We start from the raw sequence: 24185 nt of genomic DNA on the forward strand, positions 1-24185 counted from the left end.
CATACATATAGGACAAGGGTAAATATTAATGCCCTCTACAATACGTACATATAGAAGGACAAGGGTAAATATTAATGCCCTCTACAATACATACATATAGAAGGACAAGGGTAAACAGTAATGCCCTCTACAATACAGCAAAGGCATAAAACATGTAATTTTCTTAATGGAAAAAATCATCAAAAAGTTTTTGGCAATTAAATGTATATATTAAGTTTTCTTTAATTATGTCCCCTTTCAAAAATGCTTGATTCTCTCCCTGTTAATAAAGCAGACCTTCAAGAAATTGCTGAAACATCTGTGAAATGTTTGGGTTGTCTGGGTGATCTCCCTTGCTTGTATGAGGTTTGTGGTTTAGGAAGTTGACACCAAGCTGAGATCCTACACATGTAGTTGTCTTCTGTGTCAGGTTAACTGTCATAAACATCATTTCATCTCCTTCTACAGCAAGCTTCTTACACTGAAATATAGAAATTAAGACACTGTAAACAAATTATTTTCATTCAAAAATATCTCATGTTTCTCCTTTGAAGTCTATTTAAATATGTCTGTTAATTTGTCCACTATTGCTTAAAATCATGCATGTTTATACAAGTTCTGCATAATGTCAAAAAGTTATTTAGAGACAGATCTAGGGTTATTTGAATTCACATTCAGCTAGAACCCAAGTGTAGATAGTTCTATATGAACAGCTGCCTTTTGTGATTTTCAGATTTTGATGTGGATCATATTCAAATGAGTAAAAATATATACGGGAGGGCAGAAAAACAAGTTTTATTTTACACATGGGTCAGAGAACAATTATGTATTCAAATTTATTCAGAAAAGTCTGCTGGTTTCAGGGAGAATATGAGAAGTCTTATTCTACACATCTTCACCCATTTAATAGCCATTCTAAACGCTTACTATAGACTGAACAAGTTTGAGACAGTCCTCCTTGGAAATCTCTCTCTGGTCAACAAGAGACACCACATCTACAGGGGATTCCTCTCCATTCATTTTTATGTTTATACTGCCTTCTGCTCCAGTAGCCATATTGATATTGTCTTCTCCTTCAGTGGCCATCTTAGTAGGATATCGTTATTGATCCCTTATTGCAGTATCACCATTTCTGTTCACCATCTGAGTCCTGACACACAAAAATGTTGTGTTCTTATGTCATTCAATCTCTAACCTGCTCAAAATACAATGTTATATTTAGAAGCTTAAGGTGGCTCGGGACTATTCGACTGCGCATAATTTCACGCATGAATTACAAAAGTAATTGTCGTAAATTCGATATAATTTTTTTAAATATTTTGATTGATTAGAAATGTTAAATAATTGTAGTTATGTGACTAATAGAATATTTTCGTTTTTATCCGTATTTGTTAAAGGGTCAAAATGACATTTCACCCATTTTCCCCATTTTCCCGCCAAAATTTGGGTTTTAAGGCAAAATATTTTTTTTTCCTTATCGGTGACCTATGTTTTTTATTGGCTCATTCTTTGAAGCTATATTCCAGCTTTTCATATTACAGTTTTGGGCAAATTGTCATAGAACGTTTCTTTGATATTCCGATAAAAATATGTCAACACCTCTATTTTCCCTATCATTTCATTGAAAAATGGTCCCTTTTACATACCTGATTAAAAGTAAAATTGTGAGCTTAAATGGTCCGTGACCCCCTATTTTTTTTCGACCAATTTGATTCATTTTCTTTAAAGAATAAAATAACCAAAAATACGGCACTTCTGATAGAAACTTCGAATAGGCCCGAGCCACCTTAATAGAAATAAAACAATAAATTATAAAAAGATTGATTTTGTATTCAATTAATTAAAAGTTAACACTATATTATAACTTTAATTAAAAGTTAACTAAATATTACATGTATGATCATGTAGTATGGGTTTTACTTAATGTTGTGAAAGCCGTGGTGAAGTGGTTATAAAGTCATCGGATTACTAACACAAAAGTTTCTGGTTTAATCCCATTTTCGGGGCAAAAATATCTTCAATTTTTTTAGTCTTAAGGAGGCTTGTGGGTACAAAAATTTTTGAATTTCATTATAAGTTTTATTTATTACACTATTAATTATTACTTTATGATATGGTACAAAATTCAACCAGAAAAATCAATTCGGTTTGGCTCCAGATGACTTTTAAAATATTTATATCATTGAAAAAGCTCCAAATTATCTCCCTTTGGTGCAAAAAATGCCATTTTTTTGCTTTAAAATTGAAATATCTTTTTTAACCCATCGGTGACCTACACTTTTTATTATTGTTTTCAAATAAGCTGTTCATAAATAAATAATTGTACAATTTTAGCGATTTCTGTAATTTAGTTCTTTTTTTATTTCGATATTTATACCTATTTCTCCTATTAGTTCAACAGAAAAAAAGGACATTAACAAAAATGTATGCTTCTTTCAGAGGCAGATTGTGAGCTTAAATGAAAGGTGACCCCATTTTTTTATTTCATTTTTCTATTAAGGATATAATAAAGTTCATTTATTTTTTTAGCGAAATCTTATATTAGGAAAAAAAAGACCTGTGAGCCCCTTAACAAAAGATTTAATTTTTCACATTTATGGATAGAACAATTCATAGTTTGATATATGAGTGGTTAAAGAGTCTTTGAAACAGATAGTTATTGTAATATTTTAAATTAATAGTATCAAAAGTAAGATGGCCATGCAAACCTAATTTATTTAACCATGCACTCATTTACTTGTTTTCTCTACACTAATATTATACATTTTATAGACTAAAGAATAAGTGAGTCCACGATGTGGTTAAGAAATTTTATAGCTGAAAGCTGAATTTTTAAGTACAAAGGCAGTGGGTGGTAATACAATGCAGATACAAAAAAAAATGTAAATTACAGTGATTGTAAAGAATCCCTTGACAATGAGAATACTTCCTTCAAGCCAAGAAGGTTCACCAGTTGAGTTGTAACCAGTTATGAAATAATTGTAATTGATTTTTGAAAAAAAATAGATGAAGACCACGTTGATAGAGAAAGGGTACACCTTTCTTAAATACTACTAGAACACACCCGCAAAATCGCGGGAATATACAGCTTGTGAACTGTTGTAGGATGATGTTTGTACATGTTGTAAAAGATAATTATGTATCATGGAGAATTTTAGAAAAGGTATCAAAAGCCCTCTCCCTTTTTCCAAAGATCGATATTTGTTTCCTTTCTGTTAAATTCAACTATTTTTGTGTTTCTGACCTCGGACCACAATTATTCTTCTCCTTTGCTATACAATGCATCTTTTGGTAAAAGTCAAATTAAATTAAAAATGTACACCGCTTCAAACATGAAATAAATGTAACTACATATATATAGACCATTATTTGTCTAATAAAATATGCTTCTAGCACAATTGGATGTATCAGAGCTTTTTCTTTTGAGAGCCTTATTAACATGCCAATGGTAGAATATGAATCTTTTATAAATGACTTAGACTGACTAAGGCTAATTTGAGGGGTGGTCAGAGGTCTCCTGATCCTGAAATTCCAGTCTTTCCCAGATCCCGTATTGATCAATTCCCAGATCCCGAGCTTAAAACCACCCGATCCTGAAGTCCCGAAAAAAAGCCCTGCCTCCCTCTAGTCTCTATCCTACTTTCATTTTTGCCAAATTATACTTTCACTTTCAACAATAAATTTTTATGCCCCATTTATGTGCATTATGTTTTCTAGCCTGTACATCCGTGCGTTTGTTTGTTCGTGACGTCCGTCCGTCCGTCCCCCTTCAGGTTAAAGTTTTTGGTCGAGGTAGTTTTTGATGAAGTTGAAGTCCAATCAACTTGAAACTTAGTAAATATAGTGCCGAGGTGGTAAATGTGTACTATGGACACATTCTTGTTTCCACATGTTTTACTTATTTTAATATATAGGCAACTGGTATGACCCCTTAAATAGTAAACATTTAAAAAAAAAAAAACAGTAGACAGAATACAGAGAGGATCTATATATTAATGTAGCATAATCGTAGTTTACATGTAGATAAAATAATTGTCCTCTCTAAGGAGGTATAATAGTTGTGGTTCTTGCGATCTAAACACCATGATACGGAGAACGCTCTGATTGGCTTATTTATTTTTAGATTTTTGTTATCTATCATACTATTGGTTGTTTTAAATCGGAAGTCTTATCTATGACTAAAAGTCAGTCTGATGACGGAATCAATATCCGGACTCCTTTTTTGTCATTTTTCTCCAAAAATAACTCAATCTGAATAATCATAAGAATGGATGACAAATGCTACTATGCATGTTACCTATAGAACACAAAGGCATGGTGATTAATTAATCGTGGAAGGAAGAGAAGCGACACACAAAATTAGGTCTTCTCGTTTAATAGTATAGATGGGAATGATTGATTGAGCACTATCCAACTGCTTCAGGAAGTTTATGCACCTTTTTATTCTTAACGGTGGAAACCTTGGGGAAATAAATAGGTCTTTACCACAGTTGGAGATCTTCCAATGACGCCATTTTGTTCTTTCATTCAACTGATTCTGATCCCTTCAATATTAGAATTTGAAAGGTGAATAATCTATCTTCAACAAATCAACCAGTTGATCACATGGTTGATATTGTACAGCTAAGCTAAACACTGGAAATTTGAAAATTTGAAAAACAATATTGCTGATATTTGATTGGATAGCGCTGTGGTCTTCCAAGCAGCCATGCACTGAAATTAGATAGCGCTGAATACCACAGCGCTAAAACAGCCTGGGGATCTAGATAAGCTACATTTGTTGTTTTGCACTAGTACTTTACCCCTAAAATTTCTTTAACAAATATTTTTATATATATATATATGTACATCTGAGTCAGTGACAACTCTACAACAGATGTATCCAATGGATCACCAGCAATGATGACCTTGCCTTTAATATTTTTTTTTCAGATTAATGAGTTAAGAGTTCAATGTTTCATTTCATGAATTGAACAAAGAAACTGAATGCACAAAGATCTTTTAGTATTTGCGCAAGACCTTCAAAAATTGCCACTTGTAAATGAGCAGTGTTCAGAAGATAACAGACAAATAAGATTTTTATTGTCCATGAAATAACACTTAAAAAATAATTAGTAAAGATATATGCAAAGGACAGACAATTCGAAACTCTGTTAGAGCAAAGATGTTCTAAGAGTTCAAGAACAATGAAGAAGAGAAGATACAAAATGTAGGATAACTTTAATTATATTTGTAAAAGTAAAAATTCTTAATGTCAAGGGGACATTAAACTAGGCCAAAAATTAATTTACCTATACAAGTAAATAAAATCTACACTTGTATAAGAATCATAGAAAGGAGAAGGTTTGGTAAGGGCCGATTTTGGCCTCAAATTTCAAGTTCATCTGATGAAAGATTCTAGACACTTTGTAAACACTTATTTCAGCTGTTTCAATTAATTTATGTGAAAGATACCCATTAAAAATGCTCCGATTCTAGCTAAAATATGAAAAATCTATCAAAATTCCAAAAAAGGTCACTTTTCAGATGGTTTTTGTCGAAAATGAAAGTGGCCACATCAGTGTTCATCCTCAACCTTTATATATTTATGTATTATCATCAAATATAACTTACATTTCAATATTAAGAATGACCAGATTTTTAAGGGTTACAATTCAAGTTAGCGACTTTTAGTGTGAATTTTTTTTTACTCCTAAAATAGTCTAAGTTCTCTTGTTTTTTCTTTTGGTATACTAATGATGAGCTTGTAGGCCTTGATTTCTTTTATTTGCATGATTCTTGTACTATTTAATTACAAAATTGACAAAATAACTGAAGAATAGAGAAAAATGGCTTTAAAAATATAGGATTAAAAGTAGAGACCCCCTTTTCCCCCTGCAAAGACCTTCTTATCTATGAACCTTGACTCAAAAGACCTAAAACTACATGTCCTTAAGTTAGAAGGATGGAGACAGATTTTGATTTGGTCTTACTTATTGTCTTATCAGTATCAATGAGAAAATGGATAAAATTTGAGTTATCAGAGGTGCTCCTACTGAGGCTTATACAGTAACACAGTAGAAGTGAATACAAAATGGCGTCGATTTTAAATCAACAGACACACAACAACTGGTTTCAAAAATTAAACTGATTTCAAGATAAACAATGTTTTCTTGACAGTTCATTACAGTTCTCATCTTTCAATTAATAATGATTTTGTTGTGGGACTCCGGCAAATGTTGCGAATTGTGCTTGTATGATAAGTTGATTAAAATTGAGGGCTGTTTGACCAAATCTGTGTATACAAATTAATTTTGAGGACTGTATGACTCATTAGGTAATCTGATTACATACAACCACTAATTATGACACCTGTTGTGACTGTTGATTAGCGTAGGGTCGTTAACTTGTCATAATATGCCCCCAGGTAAAATTATAGATTTTTTAAAATTGACCAGAAAAACTTCAAAATCGGTAAACAATAATTTTCTCAGGTATATATTTGGTGAAATTCGGGATTTGACTAGTTTTACGATCCCGATATCGGGATTCGGGCTGAGGGATAAAAATCGTGATGATACCGCGAGAATTGGGAGTTTCTTGTGTACAATTTGGAAATTAGTATGGCGTTCATTATCACTGGACTAGTATATATTTGTTTAGGGGCCAGCTGAAGGACGCCTCCGGATGCGGGAATTTCTCGCTACATTGAAGACCTGTTGGTGACCCTCTTTATTTGGTCAGGTTGTTGTCTCTTTGACACATTCCTCATTTCCATTCTCAATTTTAGAGTTGGCAGGATTGGCATTGTATTGTCAAAAACAACCCATATTTATATACATGTAGCAGTTCTAAGCATTCTACTTTCCAAAAAATAATTAAATGTTTGCATTTTAACAACTTTGTAAAAAAAACTAGAGGCTCTCAAGAGCCTGTGTCGCTCACCTGTTACTGTATTTACTGATGTTGGCCATCTTGGTTGGCAGGCAGGGTCATTAGACACTTTTTTAAAATAGATACCCAGGTAATGATTGTGGACAAGTTTGGTTAAATTTGGCCCATAGTTTTAGAAAAGAAGATTTTTGTACAAGTTACAAAAATGATGAAAAGTTGTTCAATATTGACTATAAAAGACAATAACTCCTTAAGGAGTTCTCTGACAATTTTGGTCATGTTGACTTATTTGTAGATCTTACTTTGCTGAACATTATTGCTGTTTACAGTTTATCTCTATCTATAATAGTATTCAAGATAATAACCAAAAACTGCAAAATTTCCTTAAAATTACTAATTCAGGGGCAGCAACCCAACAACCAGTTGTCTGATCCATCTGAAAAGTTCAGGGCAGATAGATCTTGACCTGATAAACAATTAAATCCTGTCAGATATGCTTTGCTCTAAATGCTTTGGTTTTTGAGTTATAAGCCAAAAACTGCATTTTACCCCTATGTTCTATTTTTAGCCGTGGCGGCCATCTTGGTTTGATGGCCGGGTCACAGGACACATTTTTTTAATTGGATACCCCAAAGATGATTGTTGCCAAGTTTGTTTAAATTTGGCACAGTAGTTTCAGAGGAGAAGATTTTTGTAAAAGATTACTAAGATTTACGAAAAATGGTTAAAAATGGACTATAAAGGGCAATAACTCCTAAAGGGGTCAACTGACCATTTCGGTCATGTTGACTTATTTGTGGATCTTACTTTGCTGAACATTATTGCTGTTTACAGTTTACCTTTATCTATAACAGTATTCAAGATAATAACCAAAAACTGCAAAATTTCCTTAAAATTACCAATTCAGGGGCAGCAACCCAACAACAGGTTGTCCGATTCATCTGAAGAATTCAGGGCGGATAGATCTTATCCTGATAAACAATTGAATCCTGTCAGATTTGCTCTAAATGCTTTGGTTTTTTAGTTATAAGCCAAAAACTTCATTTTACCCCATATGTTCTATTTTTGGCCGTGGCGGCCATCTTGCTTGGATGGCCGGGTCACCGGACACATTTCTTTAACTAGATACCCCAAAAATGATTGTTGCCATGTTTGGTTAAATTTGGCACAGCAGTTTGAGAAGATAAGATTTTTGTAAAAGATTACTAAGATTTACGAAAAATGGTTAAAAATTGACTATAAAGGGCAATAACTCCTAAAGGGGTCAACTGACCATTTCAGTCATGTTGACTTATTTGTAAAATAGATCTTACTTTGCTGAACATTAGTGCTGTTTACAGTTTACCTCTATCTATAACAGTATTCAAGATAATAACCAAAAACAGCAAAATTTCCTTAAAATTACCAATTTAGGGGAAGCAACCCAACAAAAGGTTGTCCGATTCATCTGAAAATTTCAGGGCCGATAGATCTTGACCTGATAATCAATTTTACCCCCATGTCAGATTTGCTCTAAATGCTTTGGTTTTTGAGTTATAAGCCAAAAACTGCATTCTACCCCTGTGTTCTATTTTTAGCTGTGGCGGCCATCTTGATTTGATGGCCAGGTCATCGGACACATTTTTTAAACTAAATACCCCAAGGATGATTGTGGCCAAGTTTGGTTAAATTTGGCGTAGTAGTTTCAGAGGACAAGATTTTTGTAAAAGTTTACGGACGACGGACGCCAAGTGATGAGAAAAGGTCACTTGACCTTTTAGGTCAGGTGAGCTAAAAAAGGGTCTTAATATTCGGAATAGTTACATAAAAAAGGAAAACAAATTTAATATGTATTGTAATAGGTTTTAAACACAGGTTTTTCTCGGCAAATTATTTGCCCAAAATTAAACAACATTTCCAGGTCAGTTATGGTTGATTTGTCCATCTTAAGAAACGTAAACATACGGATTATTTTTTAATTTCTTATGTACATATACCATGTGTGCAATCGTATTTAATAAGCATGTACATTTTGTCATCTGTAATCAATTCTGTTAATGTGTAATGCTTTTAATTTCATAAAAAAAGCATGAAATGTGAATTTTGTTTTTATTTTGCACATCAGAAAAATAGGGTTGACCCGCGGATCTGTAAACCAACAAATTAAAAAAAACCTTCAAAGTTGAATTGGTTAAAATTCTTGCCAAATGACAATAACTGTAATTTTTGGTACAGGAGTCATATGTACACTTTTTTTATATTATAAAATCAGTTTTTCCCCCCCAAAAAAATACTATAACTATTGTTATTTGAAACCTTTGACGAATATGATAAGAATGTTTTGATGAATCACAGTAAAATTCTAAAATAATTTGAAGATACTCCAAATAATTATAACATCCAGGGGTGTGGAAATATTTGTTGTGATCACTTGTCCCCGGGCAAGTGAAACCTAAAATTTTACTTGTCCGGAAAAAAATTTACTTGCCCTGATGATCCCAATAAATATTGAAGTATTTCTTTTTAGCTAATATATGATTCTTACTTAGCACTGTTGTGCATCACAAACAAATGAAATCTATTTGTTTATATGTGTAAAACATTAGGAAAGTAGGAAATGGGTTGACATCAATGGGACAGAAACCTAACAGCAAACCAACCAATGAAATGACATATAAAGGACAATTTTGCTGCAGTTTTTGAATAAAAATTGTAGCCAGTAGGTATACGTACATCTATATATACGTACATCTATATACTAAATGTGAGGACAGTGATAGAAGAAATGTAAACTAAATAATAACTATTGCATGATTTTGTGGTGTTTCTCTCAACTGACACACTTGTTTTTTTTCTTGATTATTTATCATTGTCTTGATGGGCAATTAATGCGTCCCTTTTATTTTCCACTTGACAACAAATAATGTTGACATTTCATCTGTAAATAGGACAAAAACTTAATCTATTTTTCGAATTTCCATAGATAGCCAGGGGCAATCTGATATCCACGATGTCTGAAATTCTCGCTTTCTTTTTTTTTTAAATACTCTAGCTGTGTCCTCCATTTGCATTTAAGGTTTTCTACTCGACTCATGACTCTTTTTGTCTTGCTCATGCCCACCTTTTAATTATGTAAATTTATCGTCATGAACATTGATGTTTTTACTTGCTGAACATTGGTTTCTTTTACATAAATTAAACATCTTTATACGTTTTGAAATTAATTTTATGTTTTTGTTGGATTTGAACTTTGTCTTGTATATTTTTTTACTCGTCCATGGGCAACCAAGACAAAAATAATTACTTGTCCCGTTGTTCAAATGTACGAGTCGGGCGAGTCGGGCATAGCATTTCCACACCCCTGACATCTGGCAAGGCTATTTTAATTTTTTTTTTCTGGGAGATTGTCACAGGAAGGCGTCTCAGAAAAAAAAAGCCTTGCCAGGTCATAATTATTTGGACTAATTTTATGACTAACGGTAAAGGACAGTTCTAACATAATTACAGACAGGTATGAATTTATACAGTAGTCTTACTATACAAATCTTTGAGACTGGTAAACATGTGTTAAACCAACATTATTTTTTTTTTAATTTTCATAATTTTATAATATTCATTATATTGTGACACAATTGAAAGAAACAATAGGTTTTTTTTTATTGCACATATCACACAGGTATCATATTAATCTTAAGAACTTAAAGTCTACTTCTCACTGCGTTTGATACATTTTAAGGAGGCTCGCGGGTATAAGATTTTCAGAAAAAAAATAAACTTTTATTTTTCATTACAAATTTTATTTATTGCCTTTAGTAGTTGTTACTTTATCGTGTGGTACAAAAATTATTCCAAAAAATCAATTCGTGTTGGCCCCAGGTGACATTGAAAATGTTTATATCATGAAAAAAGCTCCAAATTATCTCCCTTTGGTGCAAAAATGCTATTTTTTGTCATTAAAATTGAAATATCTTTTTTTACTCATCGGTGACCTATATTTTTTATTATTGTTTTCAAATAAGCTATACATTAACTAAATAATTGTAAAATTTAAGCGATTTCTGTAATTAAATTCGTTTTTTATTTCGATATTACCTCTTTTTCTCCTATTAGTTCAACAGAAAAACATGTATGCTTCTTTCGAAGTCAGATTGTGAGCGTAAATGATCGGTGACCCCCATTTTTTATTTTATTTTTCTATTAGGTATAAGATAAAGTTCATTTATAGAAAAAAATGGCGAAATCTTATATTAAATAAAAAATTTGATTTAGACCCGCGAGCCCCCTTAATTTGCTAATTTCCCCTCCCCCGGAGCACATGCTCAATCAAGCAGACCCGAGTATGCCAGTTCCTGAGGTCGAGCCACAATTTTCTGTTCTTAAAATATTCATTCTGAATTAAGTTAATAACCTTTGTGTCAGCTTCTGTGTATTAATGTGTGTTTCTTACTGATTTCATTTGATACTCAATAGTGTAATCTTGCAAATGGCGAACAAGTCGAGTGTGGGCGGAAGTGAATAAAAAGTAGTAATCCGAAACCGGTTCCGGAAAGTGGAAAATCAGAAAGAGCACAGAGAAAGAATTAGAATTCCTTATTTACATTATTTATTTAAAGCGTTAGTATAATCAAAGAATGTAACGAAGCTATTTTTCATATAACAGAAACAACAGTATATTCTTCGAAGCACAAAAAATATAGTAAAGTAAAACATCAGTCGTGTTGTCGAAGTGACGGAACACGGAACAGCAAATCATCTGTTGACATAGATATATAACAAAAATATTCCCTGGGGCTTGTCAATAGACAGTACTGTAATCCTAGTATGATCATTCAGTACATCTTTTATAGATAGACTGGTGTTTTCTGTGAGGTCGAAGTTCAAGTGAATAATTATTTGATACTAACTTTTGCAACAATAAATAACTCCTCTCTCTGAAAAATCCCAGTGCCAGCTGTTTTCTTCTTTACAAACAAATACATGTAAGGGATGCTTTTCATGGAAGAACCTACACAAACGCCTTTACACTTATACTTATTGGACAAAGAAATTACTTTAATTGTCCTATTCAGAATTCAGGGGTAAAGAAATTTTGTTATAGCTCACTAACCCAGGGCTAATTGGTTGCAAGATTTTACTAACCCTGTTGGAAGAACTACTAGCCCATCAAAACTGACCTGCTAGCCCTAGTATGCCTTACAAATCAGAGTTTGCTGCAATAACAATAAATTCTATAAACTTAACAATTTTTATCCATTCCCGGCATTGCACAGTAGATTTTTGCAAATTGGATATTCAAAACTTATATCAGGAAAAAATATTCCATTTAGCATATGAATTCAATTAATCAATAATTGAATATTTACTGAAAATTCTGATAAAATGAGTTGACCAAATCCGGGGATGATACAAGTCTTGACCACTGCTATACGTGGGTACAGATACAATAGAATCATCACGTTTTTGTAAAAGAATTATCAGCACATGTTTCAAATTTATATCTGACAAAAACCAGGTTTCTGCTGTCAAAAGGGATTCACATTTATATTGCAATAAATTAAACAGAAGGAGGTAAAATCAGGTTGCATAAGCAATGTACAATACCACCCCCTGTACTGACACATCGATATTGAAAGTACAAGATCCACCCAGAGTTACTTGTTCTATTTTAAAGCTTGTACAAATCAGTTCAAATGCTGGGCAATCTTCTTTTACGAGATCTGTGCTCATTAAACTTGATCCATCAATGTTATATCAAAATTTGAACTTTCTCTCTGCCGAGATCTGCTTTGACACCCATTTTTATCAACATGCTGGGCGATCTGCTTTTACAAGATCGATACATATTAATCTGTAGACTTATACCGGTGGCTCAGAGCATTGCCCTCACGTCAATCGTTTTATTCTAAACATTAAGGAACATCTCAGATTTTTATGATTGTTTTGCTTTAAAAGGTAAAAACAAACAAAGGGATTGAACTTAAACAACTTTCCTATAATGTTCTTTTCATAATCTTCATGTTTGATAATTCCCTTGACTCATATGCGTGTTTTTAACAACACGGAAAATCAGAATTAAGCAATGTTCATATTTAGTGTTTTTATAAATTTAGAAACACGTCAGAGGGAATTCCCAGTTTTGATAAAATGCGAGAGTTCTCTGAATTCCGATAAATCTATTTCTGTCATATAAGAACTGAAGTGGAGTTTTTCTTATATGTTACCGTTATGAAACTTTTATTTGAGATTGTACTTCCATAAAGAAATAGAGAACCATCTAGGTCGTTTAATAAACATTTAATATACGTTCTTGCTCCAGGGTTTGTTTTGGGAATTATGCGCATGCGTATAGTTTTCTTGACTTCAGGGGTTTTAGATTGAACGGTTGCTCTGGATTCCCCACTCAATTAACTAATTTATAACTCATGGGATCTTTTTTATGTATGTTTGCTATTGAGGGTTATTGTTGTTGCATAATTTTAAATCATATGCATCATTTAAATTAAAATAAATTTAGTCCACATCGTAGAACACCCCTTCAGGCGAAATGGAGTCTTCCATATTATCGTTTCGAGTTTGTCTCCCTTCCGTGAAGTAACTTCCGTGAATTCTGAATCAAATCAACATTTCAAATATTAGCTCGTTCTGTCAATAAACGTCGTATTATATTTAAAACAATCGCAAATGTGTACGGAAAGGAGTCATGATCACTGACCCAAAGGAAATTAAATATTTAAAGAGTTAGGAATGGGGTTCCTCCTAGAATTTATGTAGGAAAAATAGGTGATAAGATACGAAGTGAAATACCTTCTCTCACTCTGAATCTCAGTGACTGCTGTTGAAAGTAAACTTGGAATTTTGGTACAAAAATAGGTCTAATTACATTGTTCATACACCTTTATCCGGGATTGGCTATTTTGTAACTATTTTACATGTGCAGTTGAATTAGTTTTGAAAATAATATTACCCAGCTACATGTATACATGTGTCAAAGAAACAACGGCAATCGTATCACTCAGAGCAATCTGCTCTTTGATTATTTTATTTTCCTGAATTGGGAATTCATTTTCATGTGCATTTTTTTGGGGCCGCTGGCCGATCTAGGGGCAGCAAAGCGGCCCTTAACTATATAGTTGAATTATCCCTGCCAAGGTCTAAATGTTGTAGTCCTGGGAGTGGGGCTAGTAGATTTCTTAACCCCTGGAATTGAAATAATTGATGCAAGCTATACTTTATTGTAGTTTTAACATGGCTAGGCATTATATTCTCACTATTGCTTGGGCAAAAAAAAATCATGAATTTAATGCCTACCCATGTTAAAACTACAATAAAGTATAGCTTGTATCAATTATTTCTTAAATTAAATATGATCAATCAATACCTGCCAACTTTTGAAAGTGCCCATGGGGGTTTTAGTGCGCAACAACAATTTTAAAGGTTAAATTCTTTGCGACATATTTTGCGCATGCTGTTTTGTGGTCTAGAAAAAGTGTCATATTTGTATGATGATCTTAAAAGCCTTTTTCTTAAATTTATTTGCATGATTCTAGTTATTATATCAGTAGAAAAGATGAATATGTAGCTATAAGACCAGAAAAATCTGTATGAATGGACTTCTACCTATAGTTGTTAATTTCTTTGTCATTTGGTCTCTTATAGAGAGTTGTTTCATTGGCAATCATACCGTATGATCGCCAATGAGACAACTCTTATTACTACATCTTTTTCATATTCTATGTCAAACATTGTCAAATACAATTAACAAAAGGTTCACAAATGTAAAGCAGTCTACTAATATAAGTAATATTTTAACTTGCTTAATTTTCAACATGGTAAAGGTTAGAGTTATTTTAAAATTTAATCCATCAAAAGTAATTCCCCTGACTGAGCTGACCATGTCAGACTCAGATAAATAATATCATATATGCAAATAAGCTTTAAAATAATTGAATTACTACCTAAACTTTCTTAACTTTAAATTAACTAAATTACAACATAAACTTTATTAAGTGGGAAAATACTCCATATTTAAGTGAATATAGTGTATGTAAAAATATATAGTATGAAAAGCATTATGTATAAGATTTTAAAAAGGTTGTTTCAAAAGAAAGCAAGATAAGAAAAAATTAAGAAAAAAACTATAAATTGTAGAATTGAATCTTCGATTGAAGGTGAGAAGAGTAGTCGACTTGTTTATGTCTTTTAAGAACCTACATTGTATGAATCAATACAAATAACAAATTCAAACAATATTCACAATAACAACAAATGCAATGTAACATACATGTAAATACTGATTGTATATATATATAATTAAAAATAAGAACAAAGTAGTCAAATATAGAAACATTTAAAAACAATTTTACATGATGAACATTAGGAGACAGAGCTAGACAAAGAGGGATAACTCCATTTGTTCACCTTAACTTGTCATGCTTGTGGGTTTTTTTCCCATCTCATTTGGAAATTTTTATTGAGATACAGACTAAAAAATTGTATTAAATTCAAATCTTCATTTGTCAAAATATTTGTCATGATCCAGGTAAACAGATTTTTCGTATATTGGTATGATTTCCAGATAATAACTTTAGTATAAGTAAATAGAAATCAATAAAATTTTAAGACAATGTTTATAACCACAAAGGAAGGTTGGGATTAATTTCTGAGGTTAAGGTCCTTACGGTTTAGGAATTAGGGGCCCAAAGGGCCTAAAACAAACATTTATCTAGTGTCAGAACAATAAGTTGTGTATAAGTATTTCAATTGTTCTGAAATTGTACTACCATAAGTAGAAGGTTTGGATATATTTTAAGGGTTATGGGGCAAACAGTCTAGGAATAATGGACCAAAAAGGGACCAAAAACAAGCATTTTTGTAGTTTCAAGACAACAAATTGGAGTTATCTTTCTTTGTCCAGAATGGTTGTTGAATCACCTAAAACCAATGCTTTATGAAATATTCTTTGAAAATTGGAGTTATCTTTCTTTGTCCAGAATAGTAGTTGAATCAACTTAAATCAATGTTATGTACAATAAACAATGCAATATTCACTTTTACTACCAACTAATAAATTAAAACAATCTTTACCATAGTGATTACAAGCACTTTGATTACCATTCTATGGTTATGCTCCTTTACAAGTGGAAAAATTGAAGAATTTTTTCGTTTCTGTTCTCTTAACTTAGATTTGTCTCAACTAGATTTAATGAAATGTGTATTAAATGCTTATTAAACAAAATTGGAGTTATCTCTCTTTGTCCAGAATAGTAATTGAATCAACTTAAATCAATGCTATATACAATACACAATGCAGTATTCACTTTTACTACCAACTAATAAATTAAAACAATCTTACCATTCAGTGATTACAAGCACTTTCATTACCATTCTAGGGTTATGCCCCTTTACAAGTGGAAAAATTAAAGATTTTTTTCATTTTGTTCTCTTAACTTAAGTTTGTCTCAACTAAATTTAATGAAATGTGTAAATAATGCTTATTACCTCTAAACTCGGTTCAAGTTCAATTTTTGGCAGCTTCACTTTTACAGTTCTTGAGTTATGTCCCTTTATAACGTTATATGCCAGTTGGGGCATCATCTGTGTCCCTTTGGACACATTCTCAATTTGTACATAACATCAACATGAATAACATTGTCAAATGCTTTGCAATTAAATACATCTTCTCATCAACTATTTATTCAAACTATATTTATTACCATATAACCAATTTAATTTTTTGCTTTAACCGTTATCTTTCTTTTTAACATTGCCTCATTTGGACATAAAGTTCTTTACTAGAAAGTGTATAACAGTTCTATGTTGATCAACTTTCAGATGGAAACCTTTACAGTTAGATTGAATATAGAGCTGAAGTCATGGGCAGTAACTGGCTCCGTACTTGGTAGACAATTTATTGAAGAAGACAAAGATGTAACTCAGAAATTCATACAGTTTTGTTCTGGTATGTATATGTTACTTTTAACATTAAATTGATATATATATACACAAGCTTACATACATCAGATCATTCAACTACATACAAATGTACCAATACATAGATCAGATCATTCAACTACAAATGTACCAATACATATATCAGATCATTCAACTTCAAATGTACCAAAACAATATAAATAGAGGTAAAATTTTATAAGTGCCAATGATATTACTTTTAAATGAAAGCCATAGAACATGACTGGCCGGCCAAACAAACCTGAAACTTCATCAAAATATCTGGTTTTCCCATTCTAGCATTCCTGTTTCACCTAGGCCAAAAAAAAAAATAGGTGTGTTTCCGGTCGCCCGACCGACCCTAATTTTTTGGCGCCGACCCTAACTTTTTTTTCCCGGAAAAAAAAAAAATAAATAAAATCCGGATTTTTTTCGTTTTTTTCCGGAAACGGTTTTTGTTTAGTATAGCCTTTGAATGGCATCTTTTAAACGTTTGATTTCAAATAAAATTTTAATACAGTAAGCATTTGTGTGATACAGATTGAAGTCAAACAACGGCATGGCTTCTGCTATGGCCATCAGTCAAAGTGTGTTATCAATAATACAGAAAAACATTTCGGTTGTTTCGATGTTTATAATTTGTTCATAATTTTATAGGAATAAAATTGACAGTATAACAAGTTTACAATGTTTTGGCATTTACTTCTGACAGTCTTTTCTAATACAAGAGGGAAACCAAACGTTCAATTTAGGATTAAATTTAATTTTAATATCTGATATTTGCTCAACCATAGCCCCAAAACTCAATTTGTAATTGATTTTCTTTTAAACAGCTAGTATATAATCAAAATTTCAAAGATTTTCACCCATCCCTCTATCATGTTATTAATATTTGGTATTTGTAGAAAAGCTGGCATCAGTTCTGTGAACTAAATTGTCTGAAAGAAACTGATTATAAAACAGGTCTTTGCTGAGACAGACTTTGATGGGCTTTCTGTGTAAGACTATAGCCTGACCCGTACAGATGGCATATCAGTTCTGAAAAGTTTGAAAATTTTATAAGCTGGAAGTCCTGGCCAAGTCTTCTGCAACTTTTGAACATGGACTATTCATATCTTGTATACTTTATACAATGAACTGATGAAAATAACCTGAAAGAATAACAAACTGATTATAAAAATACACAAAAAACAACCGAAGCAGGCCAGTAAAAAAAAATAAAAAAAAAAAAAAAAAAAATACCTACCTACCGACCCTAATTTTTTGGGGCATGCAACAGGAAACACACCTATTTTTTTTTTTGGCCCTATCAACAAGATTATAAGAAATTGTTTATAACTAAAATGATCATCAATACATACATGTATTTACAAGATATACAATTAAGACGATGATTCCTTCTAGGACTTACATCAATAAGGATGTCCACTACTCTGTTTTGAAATACATTGGTAGTATGTTTATACATATCATGCATATCATATGATAAAGCTCAAAAAGCAGAAAAAGAAAAGGTGTCCTTGATTTAGAGCTATTAGCCATTGAAACTTTGACAGAAAATAAATCTCATACATTTAACCTCAGCATCTTCTTTCAAAAACAATAAAAATAAAAGTACATGACTCAGTGTTCTCCCCAGGCCGATATGACGCTGCGGTGCCGCAGCGCCTTCATAATATTTTCTTAAATCCCGCAGCGTCTTAATTGGCCGCTGTCCCTTGATACTTGATCACGTAGCGTGTATATTTTCACATTTTCATAATAAATGTTGGTTAAAATTGTCAAGTTGCTGATCATCGCTGAGAGGTCGGTCAGTGATAATTAGTTTTACCTGAGCCACGCTAATCTCAGCCTTATCGGACTCTGTTATCATGTAATAGCGTAAATGATCATCAAGAAGATAGATATTTTTAGAAGAAAATTTTAAAATTTAAAAACTTTAGTGCAGAAATTGAAGAAATAGATCGCAAATACATTGTATTTACACATTGTGTGTGTGATTACTTGACCATTTAAATAACGAATTTTTTCATTGGTCGAGAAGAAGAATCTATTTAAACACGACCAATGAACGTGTTCAATACATGTGATAAATTTGAATACACATTGCTAAAGATATTTACGATGAAAATTATGAATGAGAGCCCTATTTGCAGTTGAAAAATTAAAATAAACTTTGATTAACGATAGCAAGGAGTGATTTATTTTAATTGAAAGTGACAAATGTTGCTTGCAAGGTAAACTCGTCTCAAACTGTCATATTTTAAGAAATAAAATGATCTTTTGAACATCGATCGTAAATCTGTGCGGGAAATTTGGGTACGGAATCGCCACAGCTTCTGTATAATGTCACCAGTAAATAATTTGAATGGTCTTAACTTTAACGAAGTTTCGTTTATATCTACCTGCCAAAGATAGGTTTTAACAATAATGCACACGGAAGCGTATATAAATGTCAAACTATGGAAAATGGTCAGCTGTTCATTAAAATATATTTGTTTTAAAAAGTTGTATACCAAATATCTTAACCATATTCGATTTTATTAATTCTGAATGAACATGCTCTCTGCAAATAACAAAGGGGTGAATTTTAAGCAAAAGGTAGATGATGAAAGTAGAAGTCTTTTTTCAGACCAATGACTTCTCGCCCAATCTCATATAAGTCATGCAGTGGGATATATTAAATGCATAAGAAATAAAATCTCAATAGTTAGAAACTGTATTCGTTTTTATTTTTGAAATATATTGAATTTTAAAATTGTAAAATATCTTGATCAAATCTCAACTACTTTTAAAGATACGAATATCCAAAGTCAAGCGCTTTCGTCTAATCTTTTATCATCAGATTCCTCCATAACAAAGAAATAACTCCCAAGGATGCATTTTTTTCTTTTAAAACAATTAAAAAATGCCAAGCCAATTTCTGATTTTTAAACTTGTATATGTATAGAACTGATCTACATTGATGAACACGGTACGCTATGATGTTTATAAAAGTGAAATTTATGAGTTTAATGGATAAATATTTGATTAAATTTGTATTTTTAGATTATAAAACAAACCTTATATGCCATTATCTGTACACAACTGGTTTAACAGCACAATATAAGATTATTAACATTTTTAAGTTCGGTTATAAACCTCTATCTGATATAGATATAGTGTATGCATATTTTAAATATATTTTACTTAAATGATAATCAATAAGTAATCAATGATATTGTTACGGAGGAATTCAGTTTAATCAAGATTTTTGAGAGTGAAATAATATGACATCCTTGTTATTATATATATGTATTATTGAACATCAAAGATGATGAAGTTCATAAATGTATTTTATGTTTCATGTTTGATAGTATCTACTCATTTATTCACACATCAATTTCTGTTACGGAGGAATCTAATATTATTTTTAGAACAAATAATTCATGTCAGTCATATATATTTGCAATTATACAGTAGCAAACGTTATAAGTTTTCATACTAATGAACATGGACAAACAAAAAAATTTAATAATTGAAAACAATTTGTCAGAAAAAGCAATTTATATTCAATGTTCTGTTACGGAGGAATTTTCAAGAAAAAGTCTTTCAATTTTGATAACTGTGTCCGGTGAAAGAGAGAAAGCATGTCCACTTTTTCCTACAGGTGATGGTTCGTCTACTGTACAGAGAATCTGACTAGAAAAAAACCACATAATGTCTGACTTCGTTGGATGCTTGAAACTATATGCTCCCAGAAGTTTGGTTTTTGTTAAGAAGGATATGTTGTAATCTCCTTCATCAATGTCTATATCAATGACTTGCCCAATATACCAGTCTTTTTGATATACTGTCCAGTCACCATTGTGGTATAGTACATTTGTTGGTTCTGTTTGGACATTTTGTTCAACTGCCACTGGTGCGTACACAGACTTGATTTCATGTTGTTGCCAACCCCCGCAAACACTATTTGGGCACAACTTGCCATCTACAAAGCATTCCTCACAAAAGCAGGACTTTTCCCTTGTAATTATAGTAGATTCATTATGTCCAAAAACTGCATGCAACAACATTGTTCCTTTAATAGGTTTTAGTTCAGTAGTTTTAATGTCTATATCAGCTTGAGCGATTGAATCCTTTCCAACCCACATATAATTGATAGATGATTCAGACTGTGAAGCCCATGCAAAAACGGACTTGGCATCTTGAATCACATGTTTGTCCCTTTTAACTGCATTGTCCTGTGTATGTATCATAAAATTTTCAACAGTTGCTCTTTAAGCTAAATGAACTGTAGTTCCTTAAATAATAAAAAGAAAACTAGAAAACTAGTCTCAGTAATTTATTAGTTGCACCACATAAACAAAACGACAGGATTCTGATCAACTGACAAATATCATAATGCCTGCATGCTGCAAGTATTTAATTTATTTAATTTTTCTTTTCTTTTCTTTTTTTTTGGGGGGGGGGGAGTTAGAGGAGGGGGTGAAGGACTCTGAGCTATTAAAAATATTGACCTTTTAACCACAATAAAAATAAAATACACAAATTAAAGGAGAAGCTGCTAAACCAACGCTTTAGTTGTGAAGTGAAAGTAGAGTCACTAAAGAGGATACCCGATGGTATGCAGGGTTTTCAATAAAAAAAATAAATGAAAAACGCTGGATTGACAACAATGCTTAAGTGAACTGCAAGTTTATTATGACGACTAGTTTCACCGATTAGATCGATGCCGGGACAAATTTTATATGATTTACGATGACTGAAGTACAAAAAAATGGTATCAAAATTATTACGTCATAATGTATTTACTCCATTGTCTTTGTTGTTCCTGGTTACCAATGTATGAATGAAATGAAAAGATTACAAATGTATGTACATAAAGGTAGTAAATTAATGAAATAAATTGAAATAAAAAGTTAAAAGTTAAATGTTATTGTCAATTGTTTTTAAATACTGTAAATGTTGTGAATTTCCTTGACTGTTAATTGTTTGTTTAATTCCTCCTCACCGATTTATCTGTTGAGTACGTCCTTCATACGTTGTGTCGCTGTCCATAATTATTGGTGTTTCTTTTTCCTCGACTAAGTAACCGTAACTGTTGGTGTGAAATCTGGGTGGTCCTGTAGTTTTAATATAAATCACTTCGTCATCCAAATCTTTTGATTCACTTATGTATAGGTCTTCACTGAGGATGTCAAAAAATATATATATACCCAACTCCGGCAAAATCACATTGTGAAAATAAACAAGAAGAAAATACAGTTGAAAAAGAAACACCAGTAATTATGGACAACATTTACAGTATTTAAAAACAATTTTTAATGTTCAGTCATCTGCTGATACATGTGATATATTTATTACTAAACAATAAAAAAACTAACTGCTATATTTTATTATTTAGATAAATATGGCTTAGCTACAGATGGCAGCGTCACATGGAAAACTGAGACAATTCAATCTATTGCTTTAGAAGATGAAATAGGAAACCCAAACTCAGAGTTAGCTATGGAAGAAGACTTAGAAGACAAAGGCAAAGATCTTTTCATAAACAAAGTTATAATGTCAAAAAATCCTATGGATTCACAACAGGCTAAACTTCAATGTAATGAAAATTTGATTGAAAAGAAAAAACTACTGCAAACTAATGCTGTTAGGAAGTCATCAAGGTTGGAAAATAAAGAGCCCAATAAGTATATCAATATGGATATTGAAATTGAGGTTGATTACGATTCAAATGGAAATACATCTGAAATGGATGAAGATAAAGATTTCGATAAAAACAAATCTGAAATAGATGAAGATGAAGATTTTGATAAAAACAAATCTGAAATAGATGAAGATCAAGATTTTAATGCATCATGCTCAAATAAAGGAGAATTAGAAGGTGAAAGAAATTTTGAATGTAGCTTTTGCAAGTTAATTTTTGTAACTGAAGCTGAACATACGTCACACAATATTGACAAGCACAAAACTGTATTTAAAGAGAACAATAAGCCAGAAAGGACTGACTTTTCTTGTGACCTTTGCCATCGGCAGTTTTTATCAGAAAAGCAGTTAAAGAAACACAAACAAATGCATTCAAGTAAGAAAAGTGTGACTTGCCCATTATGTAAAAATATATTTTATAATGAACAATCAGTGAAAAAGCACTTAAAGAAGATCCATCAAGAATTAAGACCCTATTGTTTTCCATGTCACTCATTATTTGAATCTGAATCAGTATTCACTGAACATAAATTGCAAAATATTTGCCTAAAGAAAAATATAGCAAATGTCCAGTGTAAAACTTGCGGCAAACATTTCATGAGCATAAAATATCTATATACTCATAAGAAGCTAGTCCACGGTCTAAAAGTCAGTATCTGTCGATTTTGTACCGAGTGTTTTGATAAAAGAGAAGATTTGAGTCACCATTTAGAAACACAACACAAAACTACTACCACATGTGAGGGATGTAGGTCTATATTTAAAACAGAGCTGGAATTCAACAAACATTTAGATGATGTTCACAAAGACAGGGTCTTCAGATGTTCAAAGTGTTCTGATGTGTTCTTTAAAAAAAGAGATTTTGAGACGCATATGGAGGAACACATAAATGGGTCAAAGTTCATTTGTGCCGATTGTGGGAAAGGTTTTATACAGAAGATATCTTTTAATAGACATATGATATCCCATAGTACTATACGGCCTCATCAATGTGAATCTTGTGGAATGTGTTTTAAGCTACCTTCTACATTAAGATTACATTTGCGAACACATGTGCAAGATAAGAAATACAAATGTGTGTCTTGTGACAAAGAATTCAGGTCAACTGAAGGGTTAAAAAATCATAAAATCAAGTACCATATGTCAGAGGAGGAGCTAAAATCTTACAAGAATAAGATATATACCTGCGACCACTGTGGTAAAAGGACAGGACAGAAACATGTTCATGTCCGGCATGTGAGATCTCATACGGGCGAGAAACCTTTTGAGTGTTCCGAATGCATGAAAACATTTCCAACAAATTCTGCTCTGAATATTCACCGTAAAAGTCATTTGGATAAAAACAAATTATTATGTGTAACTTGCAGTATGAGTTTCTGGAACAAGTCTCATTTCAACAGACACATTGATTCCAAAAAGCATCGTTGTCTTGTAGCAAAACAAAAACAAAACCTGAATAAAGAAAGTTCTACTCATGAGAATGCAGAGCAAGCAAAAAATACTGTAATTGTTTTAGACAACAACAACCAGAATTTCTCAACAGAGTTTGGGAACAATGCACCATCTTCATTGACATGCATTATAATTCCAGAAAACTTCCAAAATGTTCGTCTGGAAAACTATGAAACTGTGGGAAACAATGTTGACACTTTTTATTTAAAATCATCAGAGTAAATTGAGATGTTTTAGAATTCAGATAAAATAGTTCTCAAACA

General features: G+C 32.0%; 2 protein-coding genes across 3 annotated transcripts in view; one reads left to right on the forward strand and one right to left on the reverse strand.

Moving 5' to 3' along the window:
- The window catches only part of LOC143051824 (uncharacterized), a 25270-nt gene extending 13915 nt beyond the window's left edge, over positions 1-11355 (reverse strand). Inside the window, exons 1-3 of one of the 2 annotated variants that reach the window (XM_076224795.1) lie at positions 11240-11355; positions 907-1174; positions 277-460 (exon numbers count right to left, since the gene is read on the reverse strand). In XM_076224795.1, coding sequence (XP_076080910.1) covers positions 277-460; positions 907-1065 — 343 coding nt within the window. In that variant the 5' untranslated portion in view covers positions 1066-1174; positions 11240-11355. Of the gene's footprint in view, positions 1-276; positions 461-906; positions 1178-11239 lie in introns of both variants that reach the window. The other variant, XM_076224797.1, reaches the window with a different exon arrangement.
- LOC143051825 (uncharacterized) lies at positions 11342-24185 on the forward strand. The gene is made up of 3 exons (XM_076224798.1): positions 11342-11445; positions 16663-16789; positions 22166-24185. Exons 2-3 carry the CDS (start codon positions 16663-16665, stop codon positions 24142-24144), a joined length of 2106 nt encoding a protein of 701 aa, XP_076080913.1. The 5' UTR covers positions 11342-11445; the 3' UTR covers positions 24145-24185.

Source organism: Mytilus galloprovincialis, chromosome 11, assembly GCF_965363235.1.
Source record: "Mytilus galloprovincialis chromosome 11, xbMytGall1.hap1.1, whole genome shotgun sequence".
In the NCBI taxonomy this organism is placed as follows: domain Eukaryota; kingdom Metazoa; phylum Mollusca; class Bivalvia; order Mytilida; family Mytilidae; genus Mytilus; species Mytilus galloprovincialis.

What these genes read in the sequence shown, in the direction of transcription:
- LOC143051825 (XM_076224798.1), top strand. Translation starts at nt 16,663, where the DNA reads ATGGAAACCTTTACAGTTAGATTGAATATAGAGCTGAAGTCATGGGCA. An exon ending in ATTCATACAGTTTTGTTCTG is followed by an intron (nt 16,790 to 22,165) that starts GTATGTATATGT and finishes TTTATTATTTAG; the next exon opens with ATAAATATGGCTTAGCTACA.